The sequence below is a fragment of the Phyllosticta citriasiana genome (assembly GCF_038021145.1).
Source record: "Phyllosticta citriasiana strain CBS 120426 chromosome Unknown IWZ02scaffold_20, whole genome shotgun sequence".
NCBI classification, from domain to species: domain Eukaryota; kingdom Fungi; phylum Ascomycota; class Dothideomycetes; order Botryosphaeriales; family Phyllostictaceae; genus Phyllosticta; species Phyllosticta citriasiana.
This window is the reverse complement of record NW_027117297.1, coordinates 429,566-446,974: the sequence shown is the minus strand read 5'-3', so window position 1 is coordinate 446,974 and position 17,409 is coordinate 429,566. Positions and strand designations below refer to the sequence as shown.

The 17,409-nt window shown below is 54.3% G+C and overlaps 7 protein-coding genes across 7 annotated transcripts; 3 read left to right on the top strand and 4 right to left on the bottom strand.

The window, feature by feature from the left end:
- Positions 1-1,266: 1,266 nt before the first annotated feature.
- Positions 1,267-2,780, bottom strand: IWZ02DRAFT_437524 (1, 4-beta cellobiohydrolase; the record flags this gene model as incomplete). Its single annotated transcript, XM_066766635.1, has 6 exons — positions 1,267-1,553; positions 1,607-1,992; positions 2,051-2,305; positions 2,360-2,576; positions 2,633-2,665; positions 2,714-2,780. The coding sequence occupies 6 exons, from the start codon at positions 2,778-2,780 to the stop codon at positions 1,267-1,269; spliced, it is 1,245 nt and encodes a 414-aa protein (XP_066618047.1).
- Positions 2,781-3,793: 1,013 nt separating this feature from the next.
- Positions 3,794-4,932, bottom strand: IWZ02DRAFT_148817 (GPN-loop GTPase). The gene has a single exon (XM_066761889.1). The coding sequence runs from the start codon at positions 4,831-4,833 to the stop codon at positions 3,946-3,948; it is 888 nt and encodes a 295-aa protein (XP_066618046.1). The 5' UTR covers positions 4,834-4,932; the 3' UTR covers positions 3,794-3,945.
- Positions 4,933-5,030: 98 nt separating this feature from the next.
- On the top strand, positions 5,031-6,908 carry IWZ02DRAFT_465038 (S-adenosylmethionine synthetase). The gene is made up of 3 exons (XM_066768437.1): positions 5,031-5,273; positions 5,340-5,967; positions 6,016-6,908. The coding sequence occupies exons 1-3, from the start codon at positions 5,191-5,193 to the stop codon at positions 6,472-6,474; spliced, it is 1,170 nt and encodes a 389-aa protein (XP_066618045.1). The 5' UTR covers positions 5,031-5,190; the 3' UTR covers positions 6,475-6,908.
- A 1,635-nt stretch (positions 6,909-8,543) lies between these two features.
- On the top strand, positions 8,544-10,263 carry IWZ02DRAFT_503176 (uncharacterized protein; the record flags this gene model as incomplete). Its single annotated transcript, XM_066770325.1, has 5 exons — positions 8,544-8,611; positions 8,661-8,738; positions 8,790-8,844; positions 8,905-9,066; positions 9,122-10,263. 5 exons carry the CDS (start codon positions 8,544-8,546, stop codon positions 9,947-9,949), a joined length of 1,191 nt encoding a protein of 396 aa, XP_066618044.1. The 3' UTR covers positions 9,950-10,263.
- Positions 10,264-11,045: 782 nt separating this feature from the next.
- Positions 11,046-11,429, bottom strand: IWZ02DRAFT_437520 (uncharacterized protein; the record flags this gene model as incomplete). Its single annotated transcript, XM_066766634.1, has 1 exon — positions 11,046-11,429. One exon carries the CDS (start codon positions 11,427-11,429, stop codon positions 11,046-11,048), a length of 384 nt encoding a protein of 127 aa, XP_066618043.1.
- A 1,535-nt stretch (positions 11,430-12,964) lies between these two features.
- Positions 12,965-14,002, top strand: IWZ02DRAFT_494949 (uncharacterized protein; the record flags this gene model as incomplete). Its single annotated transcript, XM_066770088.1, has 2 exons — positions 12,965-13,159; positions 13,208-14,002. The coding sequence occupies 2 exons, from the start codon at positions 12,965-12,967 to the stop codon at positions 14,000-14,002; spliced, it is 990 nt and encodes a 329-aa protein (XP_066618042.1).
- Positions 14,003-14,172: 170 nt separating this feature from the next.
- On the bottom strand, positions 14,173-16,704 carry IWZ02DRAFT_512713 (uncharacterized protein; the record flags this gene model as incomplete). The annotated part of the gene is made up of 3 exons (XM_066770564.1): positions 14,173-14,985; positions 15,981-16,389; positions 16,480-16,704. 3 exons carry the CDS (start codon positions 16,702-16,704, stop codon positions 14,606-14,608), a joined length of 1,014 nt encoding a protein of 337 aa, XP_066618041.1. The 3' UTR covers positions 14,173-14,605.
- Positions 16,705-17,409: the final 705 nt, after the last annotated feature.

Below are 17,409 nucleotides of genomic sequence, written 5' to 3'. Positions count from 1 at the left end.
GGTGCACAGCATCGAGGTCGTTGGACGAGTGAGCCACACGTGGCGGAGCAAGAGGGAAGAAAACAAAATAGAGAGAAATGAAAAAGTCGACAAGAGAGGACAAGACTTCAGGCTGAGAAGGGAAAGAATGGATTGCGTAACAACGGGATAAGACATGACAGGAATAGTAAGTTATAGCGTTGGCGAGCAGGCATACTGCTGTGCGTACTCGGGCCTGATGTCAGAGGTTCAGAGGGCGTTCTGCACAGTTGTTGCCATGCGTGAAGCAAGGCGCGCACCGCCCGCATTCGTCCCTGCGGCGGTACGAGCACCCAAGCAGCCGGCGGACGAGGGACTAGTCAGGGACAGCTGTGGGGAGCGGTAGGTGGCACTGTACTGTAGGTGGAAGAGCAGAGGTCAGTGGTGACCTGTCCACCGGGACCCGACAGACGAGCCGCCAAGCAAATAGACCCCTTTCGCCATCCCTGCCACCAGAGCCGCTTCAGGGGTAAGGGGTTCTGTCCGGGGTGAGAGGCTCTCGTCTCGATTGATGCGTCGCAGGGAACAGCAGCCCCTACCATCTCGACAGCCGCCCCGCCAACAGGCATCCCCGCCGTCGTCGCCAGTCAATCTCCCGAGTGATGCGCAGCCACGAGAGGGACCATCGCGGCGACTTAACCTAATTCCCCCTGGCCAGCCGCTGCATTGATCTGCGACCAATCTACTCGCTAAGCTTCCGAGCATCAATCGGAATCCGTCACGTCTCGCCGGCGGAACCTTGGGTTGCCGGATAGAGGCTGTGGCGCTTGCTGCTTGTTTCTGTTTCTGTTTCTGTTTCTGTTCCCGTTTCTGTTGCTGCTGCTGGGCGGAGCTGAGTTCAGTTTCTCGTCCGAGATTTTGCTCTTCCGACCCTCAACACCTCTCCTTGTCTGCCGCGAGCTTCTTGACTCGTGCTTCGCCCACTGTGCGCGTTGATGCGAATGTGGTGGCCTTCACGCTCCGCTTGAGGAAAGGAGACACGCTCAGAAGAGCAATTGCTTAACACGATCAAGGATGGCGAAGCATTGAAGTTTGAGCACTAAGCTTACTCGAAAGTCGTGCATGGACTAGCCAAAGAAGCCCCTGTGCGATCTCAATTTCGACCTCCACCTCGTGAATCCTCCAGAACAGACAGGTATTTGCAGCGATTTACTCAATAGCAAATAATAACCCGACTACCGATGCATCAAAATGGTCTTGCTTGACGCAAGAGACGACGCGCTACGACTTTGTGGCCAGCGCTATTCCTCAAAATGGTGGGTTCGCGTTTCTCAACAGCTGCTCAAAGTACTCCTGGAACCATTGTCCCGCTTCGGGAGCCGGCTGCTTCGCGTCCGCCTGTCCGCACTTTGGATCAAAGCGCTCTGCCATTACGGATGAGGTGCCGTCAGACTCGCCGCCGGGTTTAATCCATACCCATGCATCGAGCAGCGGGTCGTCGGTGTGGGTGCTAGGACGCAGCCCAAAACCCGTGTTCAGCGCATTGCACCAGTCGCCCCACGCCCACTGTCCTGTAGGTTGCACGCCGCTGCGGCCTGTGGACCATCAGCTTTTGACGGCCTGCTGAGAGATGTTGACCGAGCCTTACCCATGTCGGTGATGAAGTGCGCCGGCGTGCCTTCTTGCCGGAGAAGAGGCGCAATGGCGTTGATGTAGCGCTTCTCGTCGCAGTTTCGGCTTCCTTGAGTATAGTTTGCACACTGGGTCACGCTCCACGCGTTGTAGTTGGCGGTGTTGGTTGCTAGACCCCTGAATGATCGAGGTCTGCCCGCACGTCTCCACACTTCTCCCACGAGCTCCGCAGCAGGGCCCATGTTCATTGTGAAACCCCACCAGCCCGAATTCCCGCCGTCCACGTACGTGTAGACATTTGGGAAATCAAAAGTCCGAAGGGCGTATGATACAGACTCCTTGTGTGCCTCCAATGCGTTCCTGCACTTAGTCTTGTTGATGTTGGAAACAAGATTACCCAGACTATCCGGCTCTGCAAAGCCATCAGCGCAAGCTCCAGACAGATCCTCAGGGGGTTGACGTGCCAATGACTAGCACAAACTTGAGCTCTGGAAACTGCTTGATTGTCGCTGCGATGGGATCAACGAAGCTCGTCTTGTACAGATCGACCCCATTGTCCGCTATCCTCAGCTCGCCCGACGATGCCTTGGCACCGCAGTCGCGGTCCGGCAAATTGTAAATGACGAGCGGTAGTAGAAGCTTTGCGCCACTACGCACCAGGTGCTGAGCTTCTTCCGCAAACGGTCTAAGCTTGTGGATTGAGTCTCGGGAGGACCTGCACGCCCGTGTAAGCCTATCTGAACGTCACTGCCACGCTCTCGAAACCTACATCCACAGAAAAGTTGGGACTGAAGCGACTCGGGCTGCCTGTCGAGCCAAGTCATGTTTGCCCTCGCGTTGAAATTGCGGCACAGCTGTGTGGATTACTTTGCTCGAGTAGTCCGAGTTGGCGTAGAAGCTGTACCCTGCCAGAGGCTTTTCCGGCTGAGTAACGACAGCTCGGTCTGAGTCGGGTGCCGGAGCTGCGACGATTCCGAAGATTCCCTCTGTTAGCCGTGTTCCGGTCTTGCCTTGCGCAGATGAGTTAGTTCTAGTAGCGTACCCACGCAGGCGCTGTGGCCCTGGCTATAGTCGTCTGTGAACGAGTCAGTATTGCTCAAATGGGGACCAAAAATGTGCTTACATCGAGGAGCATCGGAAGCAAACAGCGCTGCGGACAAAGTAGCTATAACGAGAAAATGCCAGAACATTATTCCGATTCTTTAAGAGACTGTCGACTCTCTGGTCTTCTTCTCGGGCGGCATATTCGAGTATTGTGTGGGGCGTGCGCACATATACCTAGACAGTCTCCCAATGGGCACCACCCAGAAACTGCGTGGAGTCCCAACTTGCGCCATGGCGGTATGTATGCAACGTCTCGACAAGCGCGCACCGGCTCCTTGGAGAGCAAGGAAACGAGTGCAATGGTGGCCAAACGTCCTTCCTAGTCGAGCCTAATGATATGCGTCCAACGGCGACGGGAGCTGGGTAGCGGTGGAGATGAGCCCGAGCAACTCAATCGTCTTTGGGAGTGCCAGCACACGAAGGATAACTGAAATCAACCACAAGTGAAGCCCTGTGTCTTGAGGATGTAGTGCCCCTAGTCTCGCAGCCCAACAAGTTGCCGAGCTTGCCAAGACCAACGGCTATTTTTGTAGCATCGTGACAGGAGCTCTTAATGAAAATGTTCAGCGGATACCTGTTGCTTTCTGCGCACACGGGGACTTTGCGGCGTGCAAGATTGAAGTCGGACACTTTCGTATTTGTCCGTTGACATGTAGCCCGGTTAAAGTCTGGTCCGTGACGAGGACAAGAGTCGTTTGCCTGTCATTAAGAGCGGCAATTAAAATATGAGGCTTTCATGTCGGGATACGAGACTCTCTGATGTTGCAATGCTGCCGTCTTCGGTGAAAGCATGGGGTTGAGGGGCTGACGGGAGCAGCGCTAGGGTCCCAGGCACAAGTAATCCGGTCGTCGTATCGGCTTGCGCTTGTGGCAGCGTGCAATGGAGACGAACCCGATTCGTCGAGCATCTCCCATACTCGGCATTTAGCTTTCGGGCATTGTTTCATCTCATCCGGCCTCTAACTTGCGTCATGTCTTTTCGCTGAGCTGTCCATGTGCTACATACGTGCCAGCGATGCAGTTGACACTTTTGTCGGTTTGATCGCACGACGCTTCTTGCCACAAACCGCACATAATTCGATGGTGCCGCGGAACATGATGACTTCTTGCTCTATAGCTCGATCAACCTCTTCGTCCCATCATTGGCCGCCCTTGGTATCAAGTTTCCCATAACGCCATTGCAATGCAGATTTTTGTCTCTGAGACCTCTGGACTCCGCCCAATGCCAAATGAAATTCCGATTCTTGAAGCTCAGTCGCCTGCCATGGTCTCGTCAAGTTCGTCTTCCGGCTCTCTGGGCTCTTGTGCGTCGTGGAATTGTATCGCATCATCAATGTAGCTCAGAATGCCATTGACGCTGTCCTCTTCTTGGACATTGAGCTGCAGGAATGATACCATGCTGAAATCATCGATGAGCTGTGCAACGGCCTTGTTCAACCTGTTGAATGACGTGCCCGCCATGACATTCTTCGTCGCCGCAGGGTCACTAGACTCCTCCAACGGCTCGAATTCCATTCTGCGCGAAGCCTCATCGTCCTCCAACAGATCCGCGTCCGGGTTTATGTATCGTTTCAGCTCGCGCTTTGCAACGGTGCCCTTGACCAGGTCCATTTTACTCAAGATGTTGATGTGTGGCACTTCCAGCATGAGCATGGCGCTCATTGCTGAAAGAGTTCCAGCAAAGAACTTGGCGTGGTCGACGACAAATGTTGCTTCGAGCAGGTACGCTGCGCACAGGCTGATGTTCAATGATCCGCGGGTGAGGTGCTTGACGAGGGTCGGCAAGATGGGGACGTGCGTGTACAGCTCTATCTGGCCGGGCATGTCAATGATGATGAGGTATTCTTCCGTCACGTCGTCGAGCGGCTCGGTCAAGAAGTCGAGGTTCTCGAGCAGAAACTCGAGGCAGTAGATGAGGCCGCCGTTGGGGCCCAGGCCCATCTCCTCCATGACATCTTCGAGGGTGATGAGGTCTCGAATGTCGACGTCAGGTTCGTAGGCAAACTCTTCGGCAGCGGGGTCGAGGTTGACATAGAAGCAGGAGCGCTTGAGGGTGCGCAGGTGCTGGATGAGGGCGGAGCAAAAGGTCGACTTGCCGGCGCCGGCAGGGCCCATGATCAGAGTGCCGAACTTGCTCATGGTGAGGCGTGTCGGAATGGTGAGCTGATCTGACTGTTGGTTCCTTGCGACGCGTCGGAGAAGAGACGACGGGAAAACCCAAAAAGTCGCCGATGGCCGATGGCCGAAGGTTGGGGTTAGGCCGGAGTAGGCAGGCGGTGAGGCGGGCTCTAAAAATTGGGCGATGAGGTGCTCCACGGCCTTCGCGGCTATGTAGGTCGACGCTTTTTCTTAGCATTGTTCCCCTCCGTCTCCAATTCTGCCTCCCGCGCCCGTTCCTCTTTTTCCCTCCCGCTCTCCACTTCTGTCCTCATTCTTCTTGACATCCTCTGCCTTTCCTCCAACTCGCCCGCCAACCCCTCCTCCCCCACTCCAGCAATGGCCGTCAACGGAACCAGCCCCAAGGGCACTTTCCTCTTCACTTCCGAGTCTGTCGGCGAGGGTCATCCCGACAAGATTGCGTACGCTGCTGCCCCCCACGTTCCGCTCCGCGATGCTCTGCAGACGGATGGCTGAATACTTGTTAGGGACCAGGTTTCGGACGCCGTTCTCGACGCCTGCTTGGCCGAGGACCCGTTGTCCAAGGTCGCTTGCGAGACGGCCACCAAGACTGGCATGATCATGGTCTTCGGTGAAATCACCACAAAGGCCCACCTCGACTACCAAAAGATCATCCGCAATGCCATCAAGGACATTGGCTACGACGACTCGGCCAAGGGCTTCGACTACAAGACCTGCAACGTCCTCGTTGCTATTGAGCAGCAGTCGCCCGACATTGCCCAGGGTCTCCACTATGAGGAGGCTTTGGAGAAGCTCGGAGCTGGTGACCAGGGTATCATGTTCGGCTACGCCTCTGACGAAACTCCCGAGCTGCTCCCCATGACCATCCAGCTTGCCCACAAGCTCAACGCCGCCATGAAGGAGGCCCGCAACAACGGCACTCTTCCGTGGTTGCGCCCCGACACCAAGACTCAGGTGACCATTGAGTACGCTCACGATGGCGGCGCTGTCGTCCCCAAGCGCGTCGACACTGTTGTCGTTTCCGCTCAGCACTCCGAGGACATTACCACTGAGCTGCTCCGCAAGGAGATCAAGGAGAAGATCATCAAGAAGGTCATTCCCGCCAACCTGCTTGACGACAAGACCGTCTACCACGTAAGTCGCCCACTTCGCAAAACCGCACACCTTGTCTAACATGCGCAGATCCAACCCTCTGGCCTCTTCATCATTGGTGGTCCTCAGGGTGACGCCGGTCTTACCGGCCGCAAGATCATCGTCGACACCTACGGTGGCTGGGGTGCCCACGGTGGTGGTGCCTTCTCCGGCAAGGACTACTCCAAGGTCGACCGTTCGGCCGCCTACCTGGCCCGTTGGATTGCCAAGTCCCTGATCAAGGCCGGCCTTGCCCGCCGTGCTCTGGTCCAACTCTCGTACGCCATTGGTGTTGCCGAGCCCCTCTCGGTCTTCGTCGAGACCTACGGCACTTCCGACAAGTCTTCTGACGAGCTTGTTGAGATTATCCGCAACAACTTCGACATGAGGCCTGGTGTCATTGTTCGCGAGCTCAACCTCACGAACCCCATCTACCGCAGGACCGCCCAGAACGGTCACTTCAGTGACCAGAGCTTCCCCTGGGAGCAGCCCAAGCAGCTCAAGTTCTAATTTTCCATTCACTAGAAGCCCGCTGTTGACTCAACGTCGTTCAGTCGGGATTTGACCTTCTTTCAACAAACTCTTTGGCGTCAGGGATACCCAAAAAAGGAATTGCACACGATTGAGCACGCACACTGTTCAAGTATTCAACATAGACTCTCGAGCTGCAATGAAGCAAGAGCTGCAGATCATTGCAGGCTAATAGAGAGATGGTCGCCATGTATGAGCGTCGGCGTTTGGGGGGGTTCATTTCAACACGAATTCTCTGGAACGTCTCTGGCTCTTACACTCCAAGACGGTATGGGGCAGGAATCTTTTTCTTTCTTTATTTCGCCACGTAACGCTTAGAGACGGAGACTACAACCACAACAAATGTTGAAACGACGACGAGACGGGATGAGAAACGAAAAGCCACAAAAATTTAATGGATTCATCTCCAATGATCGCTGGACCCTTTCCATTCTTCTTGGCTTGTGATAATTGACCGTCTTTTTCGTCCAGCGTCTAGTGCCGTGAGGGACAACATTCTTATCTGGGGTGTAGTGCAGTTGGTCGTCGACCGTCCGATCCAACGCCGTGGTTCCCCTCCACGCCTGACCGCCGCCGCGTTAACTACCTACATGTAGCCACCTCACCGTACCTTCGCCCACATCAATGCCGCCTCGGCTTCTCATGTCCAACACTCCTTCGTTCTCGCCAGCCTTCCTCGTCAGGCACACGTCGCCTCTGCGCTCGACGATCCGCCAGCGCAACGCGACGCGACGCGACGCGACGCGAGCAACGCACCAGAAACGCAGCATGTATCGCAGGCGTCTCGCTCCCTCGATCCTGTGCGTCGGTCGGTCGCTGGCCGACGTTTTGACGGTGCCTGACTAGCTGCTGACTACTAGCTGAGGTATGTGGGTGGCTAGTTGGTGCTTAGGTGCCGTTAGCTTCTTCCACGTGCGTGCGTGCGTGCGTGTGTCTGACCGAGGCTCTGCGACTGTCTGCAGGGTTCGATGTGCTGGGTTGTTTCGCGCGAGGCGAGGCGAGTGATGACGGGTGTGGAGGGTGGAGGGATGGGGTGCTGGGGGCGTGGGATGTGTGGGATGTTTGTGGATGAAGGTACGTTGACCTCTTGCTGCTTCTGACGTGCTGTTGTATTGACTGCAGACAACTGAAGGCAAGTGGGTGTCCTCGTCGGGAAACAGTTGTCTGGCGATTCTGTCGTAGTTGAGTTGTTGTAAGCATCCGGCCTCAGTGAAGAGCCGTGTGCAAAAGCATTGTGTCCTTCGCGGACATCATTGTATGTGTACAAAGATCTTTTCTTTCTCCTTCTCTCGCAGTCGTCTCTCTCTTCCGTTTTCCTTTGTCAGTCGTGTTTTTGATTGCTCCTGTCTGGACGAGTGCTTTTTGCTCGCTTCCCTTTGCGTTACTCAAACCGTGTCAAGCCGGCGGTTGCAGATGGGGTTGTCTTATTTGGGCGCTCCTCTCTAAGGTCTTTCGGAATCCCTTGTTCTGCTCATCAGGTTCGTGCTGGTCCTCCTTCGGCGGCCGGCGCGAGTTGCGGCCTGCATCACAACGCCAGGCGCCCATCAATGAGGTAGGTCTTCAGATTCGTGGACCATCACTTGAGCTCTTGCGGCGAAACAGCGACGGCGAGAGCTTCATTCGGGAAAAGCGAGGATGGACTATGTACAGCGGCTATAGACACAGGAGGCACCAGCGTTCTGCTTTGAACATGATGCGCAGGGAGGCAAACTCAGCGGATGGGGAGAAAGATGAGTTTTTTCCAGTATTTCTGTCTTCACAAGGTTGGAGTTGCAGGGCTTTCAGCAGAATTGGCGTGGATTAACACTCGACAGTGTGTGCTCTGTTTTGTCTTTCTTGGCATTCCCACGATTTCTGCGACCTCACTTCACTTCACATCGACCCATGGCCTATTATATACCATTGTAAACGTATGGTCAGTGCGCAACTGTATATTAGGATGGGTTCACGGAGACCTCCAAGTCCCTTCTTCAACACCACTCCCATTCCCACTCCCATTCCCTCTCCCATCTACACATTGTCTTTCGCCACATTGCGCTCTGAAGATGATGTCTCAGAATCTGGCCATTATGCCGCTTACACCTCGCCGCCAGCACCACGTTGGCACTTTGACCCTGTGAGTCTTGTCTTCCTCTGCCTCAATGGACTCAGCTTACAGTTCACAGCCTCTGGCACACGAAGGACGGCTCGGATATCACCATCCGCAGCAGCGATGGTGTTGAGCTCAAAGCTCATCGTCTTGTGTGCGTTGACCCGGTCAGAAGACCCCAGTGTGGGCACTGACGAAATGACAGTTTGGAGCGCTCATCGTGGATGGCCAACACGATGGCGATGCAGAGGCCCTCAGCCGTAGGTTTCACTTCAATTCCCTCTCCGCTGAGCTCAAGCATGAAGCTGACGAAGCACAAGGACACTGTGATAAGCTACCTCCAGCTTGAGGAGCACTCAACGCTTATCCGCCCGCTGATCGCGTTTTGTTACGGCATTGAGCTTCCGCCGTTGAAGAAGGGTTTGAGAACGGAGCCTCAGCTCCGAACGCTGCTTGATCTCTACCACCTCAATCACTACAAGGTTCGTCACCAACCCCTCCACTTACCTGACGCGTCTTGCTCTAACGACCCTCAAGTACCACATTCCGAAGCTGGGCGCGGTTTGTGAGGCTGAGTTGGCGAATCCGAATCTGATCGACAGCCCTTGCAAGATCGGTCAGAAGAGCTCATTGCATGCGGCCATTTCGCGTATTTTGGGCCAGAAGCGCGGAGGGCTTTCCGATACAGGCGACAAGCAACGTCTTGTCCTCCTCGAGGAAGAGCCCCAGCGCCACGACAGCGTCATTTCTGATGCCTCAATCCTGAGCGACGTCAATGGAAAGTGTGCTGCCAACGCCCATGACGATTCAACCACCGTAGAGCCCAGACGCGAGGGCATCGCCATCCCCGGGGCCCCTCAGATGGCGCGTCTGCGATCCCGCAGCCCAGGCGGCTCCCCACTCTCCTCGCCACGTCTATACGTCGAGATCATGGAGATGCTCGGCTCAGACGACGAGCCCTCGCCCATGCTGTCCCCAGATTTCCTGAGCGCCAGGCCCGCCGTCCAACGCCTGAGCTCCTCCTTCCTCCCCGACTCGCCTGAATCTGCGACGCCCTCCGGCCTTTCCATGTCGCCGTGGCTGGAGGACAACTTCAGTCCGTCGGAGGACACGCTTAACCTCGTCCCCCGCCCGCTGCACACTATCAAAAAGCGCAGAACCAACGGCTCCGCGGCTACCAGGTCGAGCCTCTTTGGCCCTCGTCCTCTGCCGTCTGCACAGGCCTCTCAAAGCAGCGTCAACACGCAGGAGATGCCCTCGAGGACTCTGGCTTACCAACCATCTCGCGCATCGATCAAGGACGGGATGTTCTCCTCACTCAAAGACGCCACGCGCCGCGCATTCAGCGGCAAGTCGAAGCAGTGAGATCGTGCTTCGTCGGGAGTTCGGGGGTTGAATGTTGGCAGTTGAGTGGCTGGGATTTTCAGGTGTTCACGTGCTGGTCTCTGGCTGTTGATGGAGATTTCAAAGCGACCACGGAAGTCAACGGGGCGCATTGGTTGGTTAGCATGGGCATGGCGCGACATGAGAATCGAAGTCAGCGGCAGAAAGGGGTATTAATAGGCGTCTTGCTGCTTTTATCCTTCCTTCCTTCCTTCTTTCTTCGAACTTGTATTAGCAGCTGTCGAGGCCAGCCGGCGAGCTGAATCACGAATACAGCATGGCTTGCTTTCTTGGAGCATTCTGAATCGGGTGATTGCTATTCAGTGACGGTGATTGTGACTTGCGGAGACTTCAAAGCTATTTGATTCTCTTCTTTTGCGGTTTTGGTTGTTGATTGGTTGAGAAGTAGGAGCAAGGGAGGGGGAGTTAGGGCGTGGGATGGCTTGCTGGAGGTCTACAAGTGGGGGAAAAGGGGGTGGTATTTGAGCGGCGTGTTGGGAGACAGGTTTCAGGGGAGGTGCAACAGTTGCTCTACTACTGAACCACTCAAATTTGAACTTTCTCTAACTCTAGACTGCGACCACTCAGTAGCCAAGCTCAACGCCACCAGCGACGCCAAAAATGATAGAAAGAGACGGATGACGGCGAAAATCCAATTTATCAGGGTCGAGAAACAGTTTTTCATCACCGTCAGACGGCTGAACATTCTGTGCTGGGAGTCATGGGAGTTGGACTTTCTTCGTCGCTTGAAGCATACTCCTAGCTGTCCGCATACGCACCAACTTGGCCGAACCAGAGGTCGAAATCACACATCCTTTCACAGGGCAAACAATAAGTATGTGAAAAGGGCTTAACCTTGCGTTCCTAGTCAGATTTGTATGGTTTGTTCCACTTGGAACAGAAGGGACATTGCTCTCGGTTTTGTTTTTAAGTCTGCCCCGGAGCAAGCCAAAATCTTCCAAAATTTCGGAATTTGGTCAATTCCCTTCCTGAACTCTTCATGCTTCACCAGCTGATCAGAATGTTTGATTACTGCGAAAAGAATCAGGCTTCGCATCCGTGCACCCGCGTGGTGACTTCACTTGAGTGCTCTGCGTGTGACCCTTCCCGCTTCCAAAGGAGTGATACATGCAGACTGTGAGGATTCAGCTAGATAGAAGCTGCCCAGTAAATCGCGAACTTTTCCCAAAGTTGCATTTTCCAGCAATTCGATCTGATATCTATGCGCCATGGCATACAGCTCGAGGCATAGCTGTAATTCCTCTTCAGGGACTGACCAATTCCCCTCAGCATCTAAAGGAGACATGTTTTCATCGAATCGGTCAGTGTAGCAGATCTCAAGCATAGCTTTGACTAGGAGCGGATGATCTTTGTCGAGATTGACGATGCCCAACTTGGCCTGCTTCCTGTTAGAAGTTTGGTGTAACAGTGCCAAGCAGCTCGCCGTCTCTCTCCTAGTCATGATAGCCCCTTATATCTCAATAGTAACAGGACTCAAATATCTATTACACATAGTTAGGGGATTATAGATAAGCATAGACTAGCTTATAGAGTTAGCACTTACTTATCTAGATCAGGAGAGTATACATAGTTAACGGTTAGTTTGAATAAATAGAGCTTTAGTTCTCACTCTACACTTTATCACTTCCTTCATGTTAGCCTTGCTTATGTATTAAACAGCGAGGCTGGTAGACTAACGCTCAAGGAGTCTGGATCGCAAGCTTTGTTGAAGAATCCTGATTTCGTATTTAAAATGATTTTGTGGGCATGGAATGTTTTGGATTGACAGTGTATGATCAAATCCGTGTTTCCCCGAAGTTGAAAACCGCTCATTGGGAATTGGTCCAAGTGGAGGGTTCCACTCTCGACATTTTGGCTTCGTGGTGGCATCTTTGCGGTTGCGGAATCCCGAGACGGAGAGGAGTGACAGTCCAGATAGAGCAAGCACAGGGAGAGCGTTTTTGATCAACAGAGCAGACAGCCAGAGGGAGAGAAAGATGAAGATATGTTCGAGAGCGCTGTCCTATGATGTACGATATGTTGTGCCGTGAAGTTTAAACAGTGAGACAGACCCAAAAAACGCGCTTGATTCATGACGATATCTTCATCAAAAACCAAACTTCCACCCGCTCACCTGTCGATCCCAGCTCCAGTTGGCTCCATTGAAAAAGACCCAACAGCCAGAATGTCGTCGACGGATCTTTCGTGGAAATCCACTTTGCAGATAGGACAAAAGCCGACCGTCCGACATTGGCATGGCACACATGACAAATTCAAGCTGCGAGACGGGCCAGGTCATGACTGTTTCCAAGCATGTGAAATTCGAGCTGTTGATAGTCGATGAAGAAATTTCCAGTCGCTCTTCGTTAGTTGATGGAACTAGGTTGGTGACAAGAAGACGTTGCAAGTCCGTCGTCAGATGGCCAGGCGCTACTTACCAATTCGGTAAAATAAGCGAGTCTTTCGTCGACGGTTTGCGTGCCTTGGTGCCTTGCTACCACAACACCACACCTCGCGCCCTTGTTGGCATCCACCCCTGGGCACCAAGGCCTTGCAGCAGCATTTCAGGTACACACGACTGAGAGAGAAAGATTCCATGAGCTCGGCCATGAGTGCTTCTGAGCACTCCGGAGTTGAGAGGGTTGGATCCTCCGAGTCTCTGTTGTCGAGACGAATGAATGCTCCGGAGTATTCTGGCGTCCAGGAACTTGAATCCTCGTTACAAGTTCTCGTACCTAGGAACCCAAATCGCCGCCGACCATGGTAGAGCCGGGTCTACCCGGTGGCTATGTCCACTTCGAGCAAGCGGTCTCTTGTGCGGTTGCCGCCGATGCTGTACTCAAAACAAGTCGTCCATCTCCTCTCGATCGGGCTTTTTTCCCCCTAAAGCTCCTCTTCTCTCCCTTTTCACATACGAGTAGAAAGCCTCATCAAAAACTGCGAAGAGACCCAACCCAAGTTTTCGAGGTCGAAATCTTGAATCTCCTCGTGCCTAGAATGACCGACTTCAGCGAAAGCACTACTCCTGTAGTCCTGGAACTAGCTGACTTCCCGTGGAGCCATTTCAAGGACAGAACGTACGCGGATCTCGTTGTTCGCTGCCAAGGAAAAAAATTCTATGTCCACAGGATTGTACTGGCCTCGAGGTCGGGATTTTTCTTCAAGGCCTGCGACCCAAAGTCCCCATGGATTGTATGACACTCCCATAGCGCATTGAACCAAGCTGACCATCAAGTGCAGGAGGCTAGAACGAGAGTCATCGACCTCAACGAAGACCATCCAGTAATGGTCAAGGCTATGCTCGAGTTTTGTTACATGGGAAAGTACAGTAATTTCCTGGAGGGTCCCGTAGTCGGGAAACTCGGGGGCAATGGGGAAGAAGCAGAGCTGCGATTCTACGTCCTCTTACACGCCATGGGAGACAAATACCAAATCGACAGACTCAAGCGCAAGGCCTTCTACAAATTCGTAGACCTGTCCTTTGAAGCTTTCAACTACAAGTATACCGGGTTCGGAAAGCCGATAACGCCGGCAGGCTTTGCGAGAATCGCTCGCGATGTGCTCGAGACGACTCACGACAACGATCCTTTCTCCGATTGTCCCCTGCGGCGATACTTCCTCTGCCAGCTTTCCCACAGAATCGATCTGTTCCGGCAGAGTCCCAACTTCAAAGCCGAAGTCGATCGAATCGACGGCTTTGCCGAGACCATGGCCGACATCAACGTCGAGTACGGCTTCCGGATACGCCATTGTCCCTCGTGCGGATATCGCCAGGCAGACGACTTGAGGCTCAAGATCTGTTTGCCTGCACTTTGCTTCATTTGCGGCAAAGCTCCGTCCGTCAACGAATGGAACAAACGCAATCCGCATATTGACGCCGCCTTGCAGCCGGACACGGAAGCTGAGGACGAACCCCCCAGTCGGATTCCTGTCAGAAAGAAGAAAGCTCGTTCGCCCAAACGCACTGAATCGCCCAAACGCACTGAAAATTGCGCTGCCGATGAAGAGAAGCCCAGTGCGCCGCGGGTGCCGTGACTACATGGGCGATTGGTGAAGGTGAAGTCCTTGATTGGACGCGTCTTCCGGCAAGTCTCTCGATGACCACGTTGCACATGTGGCTCTGGAAGTCCCAAGCTAACATTCTTGTTTGAGTGCAGAATTATGCAGCCCAAAGTCGCAATGCCCGCGGGCTCGGAAAACGAACAACAAGAGTCCCAAAACCGTCGAGTCGAGCCAGAGCCTGCAACACCGTATTGACGTGGAAATGTCATTGGAGCCGAAGCAGTACAGACCATCCAACAAATGCAATGTCTTTCAGCCTTTACAGACAGGTCGCTCTTCATACTTCTTGTTCTGAGGGGTTCTGCTCTCTTCTCTGCTCTCATCGCCGCTCTCTCCATCCCACGCCCGGGCCCACTCCTCCACCATGTGCCTCGCACCGCAATCGTAACATACAAGAGGTGTGTCTGGCACCAGGAACCCTGTCAAATCCCCCACAAAGCCCGATCGACAAGAAGGACATGTGTACGGTTGCTTTCCAGGCTTGGCGAGAGTCCACAATGCCAAATCTTTCCAGAACCCTCCGACACCGTCAACCTCTCGCACGAAGCTTTGCCGGCGCAAGAGGCAGTGACTAGGTCAGGAAAGTCTGTACAGAGCCGAATGACGCAGCCGATTGTCTGACACGGGAATCTGCATGACGTGGGCAATGACCCCTCCTAGTCTGGCGGCGTGTGTGTCGTACTCGGGATTGCGCGGGGGCGTGTAAACGACGTTGGGTTGCGTCGCATCTTTAAACAGCGACAGCGACAGCATCAGCTGCTTGAAGAGGGTAAGCAAGCGGGATTTGATGTCGAGGAAAAGGTAGGATCGGTCTGCAAGCGCAAACGCGAGAGATAAGCCGCGAATCTTTTCTTCCAACGACACATCGGCAAAGCGTCGCTTGGAGACTTGTTCCAGCGATCCCCGCGTGTGATGTTCGTAGCGGTAGGCAAGAATGAGCGACACGGCATGTGAATCTGCTTTGTCAAAACGAACGATCCGTTTCCCTTGCTCGCACGCTTTCTACATAGCCAAAGACAGGTAGTTAGGTCTGCTCCAGCCTAAGGCGTAGTACCTTTGGCGGCAGAACAGAAACTTGGACGCACCCCGCCAGCCGTTGTTGGATCCCACTGTCTGCCGAAGATGCAAGACCTCGCACACAGCACGATACTGTAGACGAAGAAACTCTTGTTTGCCAACGTGGTGATGACGACATCGGTGCCTCTGTCTCTGATCTGAAAATCCTTCCTTCTTTTGCAAATTCAGCCAGCGCGAACATCTTTGCGTCCGCATCGTCGTGTTGGCTATTCGCCGAATCGAGCTGCTCCGAATCGACACGGGCGGTCACGGGGCTTGGAATCGACGCCAGATCCAGCGTTGGCGGCTGTTTCTTGTGACACGATTTTCCGAGGTTGATGCAAAATGAATGGCGGGGGAAAGTTCAGAAGCACTGCTGGAACGATGGATAGCTGAATGGTGGGTTGCTGAGTCTGAACGTATTTCTGCCCATTGATGCCCTCCGTGTGTAGCTCAGCGCTTGCTTAGGGCAAGAGCTCCTGCCACACCACAGACCACATGTACTTGGCGGGGCAGATGCTAGAATCAACGTGGATAGCGGGAAGTAAGCAAACCCCGAGGAAAGAGTCAGGGACAGGAAGCTCGGTGTCGGAAGTCACCAAGTCGTCGGTTCGGTTCTTCTGAGAGTCTGGGAGATGCCCAAAGCGACCCACTGCGAGGTTGGCAGCAAAAAATGCATTCTCCTCCTTCGATCCGAGTCTCTCTTCTCGATTGACTTGGCTGGCCAAAAACAACAACTCTCAGCTCTCCCTTCCCCTCAACCCCCCTCAAACCATTGCAAAAGCCCCCAAGGCCGCGACTACTAACATCCCCGTCTCCATCCCAAAGCTTGCCGCCGCACCCGTATACAAAGGCGTCGCTGCCGCTGTCGCCGTCCCCGACACATCCGCCTCACCGGCCGTCGCGCTAGCAGTCGGCGCTCGCATCGTGTCTGCTGTCACAACGCCTGCAGCCGTTTCCGACGCCAGCGTCATCGTAGCGCCGGCAGGCGCCGAGGTGCGATGCGTGGAAGCCGACTTTTGCTCGTTCGAATGCGAGTGCGAGTGCGGCTTGGATTTGTTGGACGACGCGGCCGTGTGGAACGCAGTCGCGGTTGTCTTCAGACTCGGGCTTCCGACGGTCGTGCCGTTGGCGTCGATGGAGGGGAGGGGCGTGGGGAAGGCGAGCGCGTCACTAGTAGTGGGTGAGATGGTAGAGAAGAGGGCCGTCGCGTAGCAAGTGGCGCAGCCGGCGACGATGGTCTGCGCGATGAGCGGGCGGACGAGGGTGAAGGGGCCGCCGGAGGAGAGGGTCAGTGTTGTAGGCTGCGGTGGTGGGCAAGCGTGTTAGATAGGTAGGTATACACGGAAGGGTTTGTTGATAAGCCAGGGGACTCGACTCGTATGTGCACGTACTTCGGAAATGGTGTACCTCGTGTCCTTAAGCGCGAGCTGCGTGGCGGCCGAGATGTAGGTCGTGTAGGCCGACACGGTCTCGGTGATGTAGGCGACTGTGTTGAAGTTGATGTACGGCGTGTAGGGCGAGGGCGAGGCGGATGGTGACGGTGACAACGATGACGACGAAGCCGCTTGAGCTCCAGTGGCAAACATAGCGGTGGATACGAAGGTGGAGAAGCGCATGGTGTTGGATTTTCAATTACAAGATACGGCGGAGTGAATGGATGATGCGGAGATTGACGTGACTGAGCAGCTGTCGTGAAGAATAGAAACCAGAAACAGTCGTAATGAGGAGGACGCCGGGGAGTCTTTTCTTCTTTGAAGCGAATGGATGGTAGCAAGGACACCAAATAACGAGTCTGTTTGAAGCGAGAAAGAAAGTACGACTATGAAAATCGGTAGTGGTGGTGACAGAGCAGGAGAAAGAATGGAAGAAGAAAACGCAAAGCGCATCCAAACCACCTACCTAGGCCATACCCCACCTTAAAGCGCACCCCTGGCTATGATCAGGCGCAGTCAGGGCCAGACCAGCGCGGCCGAATCTGCAGGCGAAATGCTATGTCCATCTCCCGAGCACCGGTAAGTAGAAGGGGATCCACGGCGGGCTTTGCCCAGACGTGAACGGGGGACGTGGGGACGGCTAGTCCTCGAGCAATGTAGAGCAAAAAGGCGAAATGATTGGTCAAGCCTGACTTGACCACGGAATGCTACGACTGCTCCCGTGCGCGCTCCCAGCTCTTCCTCTGCCAAGTCGACTTTGTGGTTCATGTTCTCCTGACGCAAAAAGACCGTGCGGGACCCTGGCTATCTCCCTCTCAAGCGCAGGCCCTGTTTTGTTGTAGATGGAGAGAGGTTTGACAGCCAAGACCACCATGATGGTAAAATTGA

Coding starts and splice junctions, on each gene's coding strand:
- IWZ02DRAFT_148817 (XM_066761889.1), bottom strand. CDS start 4,833: ATGAGCAAGTTCGGCACTCTGATCATGGGCCCTGCCGGCGCCGGCAAG.
- IWZ02DRAFT_465038 (XM_066768437.1), top strand. CDS start 5,191: ATGGCCGTCAACGGAACCAGCCCCAAGGGCACTTTCCTCTTCACTTCC. Junction 5,274..5,339: donor GGTCATCCCGACAAGATTGC/GTACGCTGCTGC, acceptor AATACTTGTTAG/GGACCAGGTTTCGGACGCCG. Junction 5,968..6,015: donor ACGACAAGACCGTCTACCAC/GTAAGTCGCCCA, acceptor TAACATGCGCAG/ATCCAACCCTCTGGCCTCTT.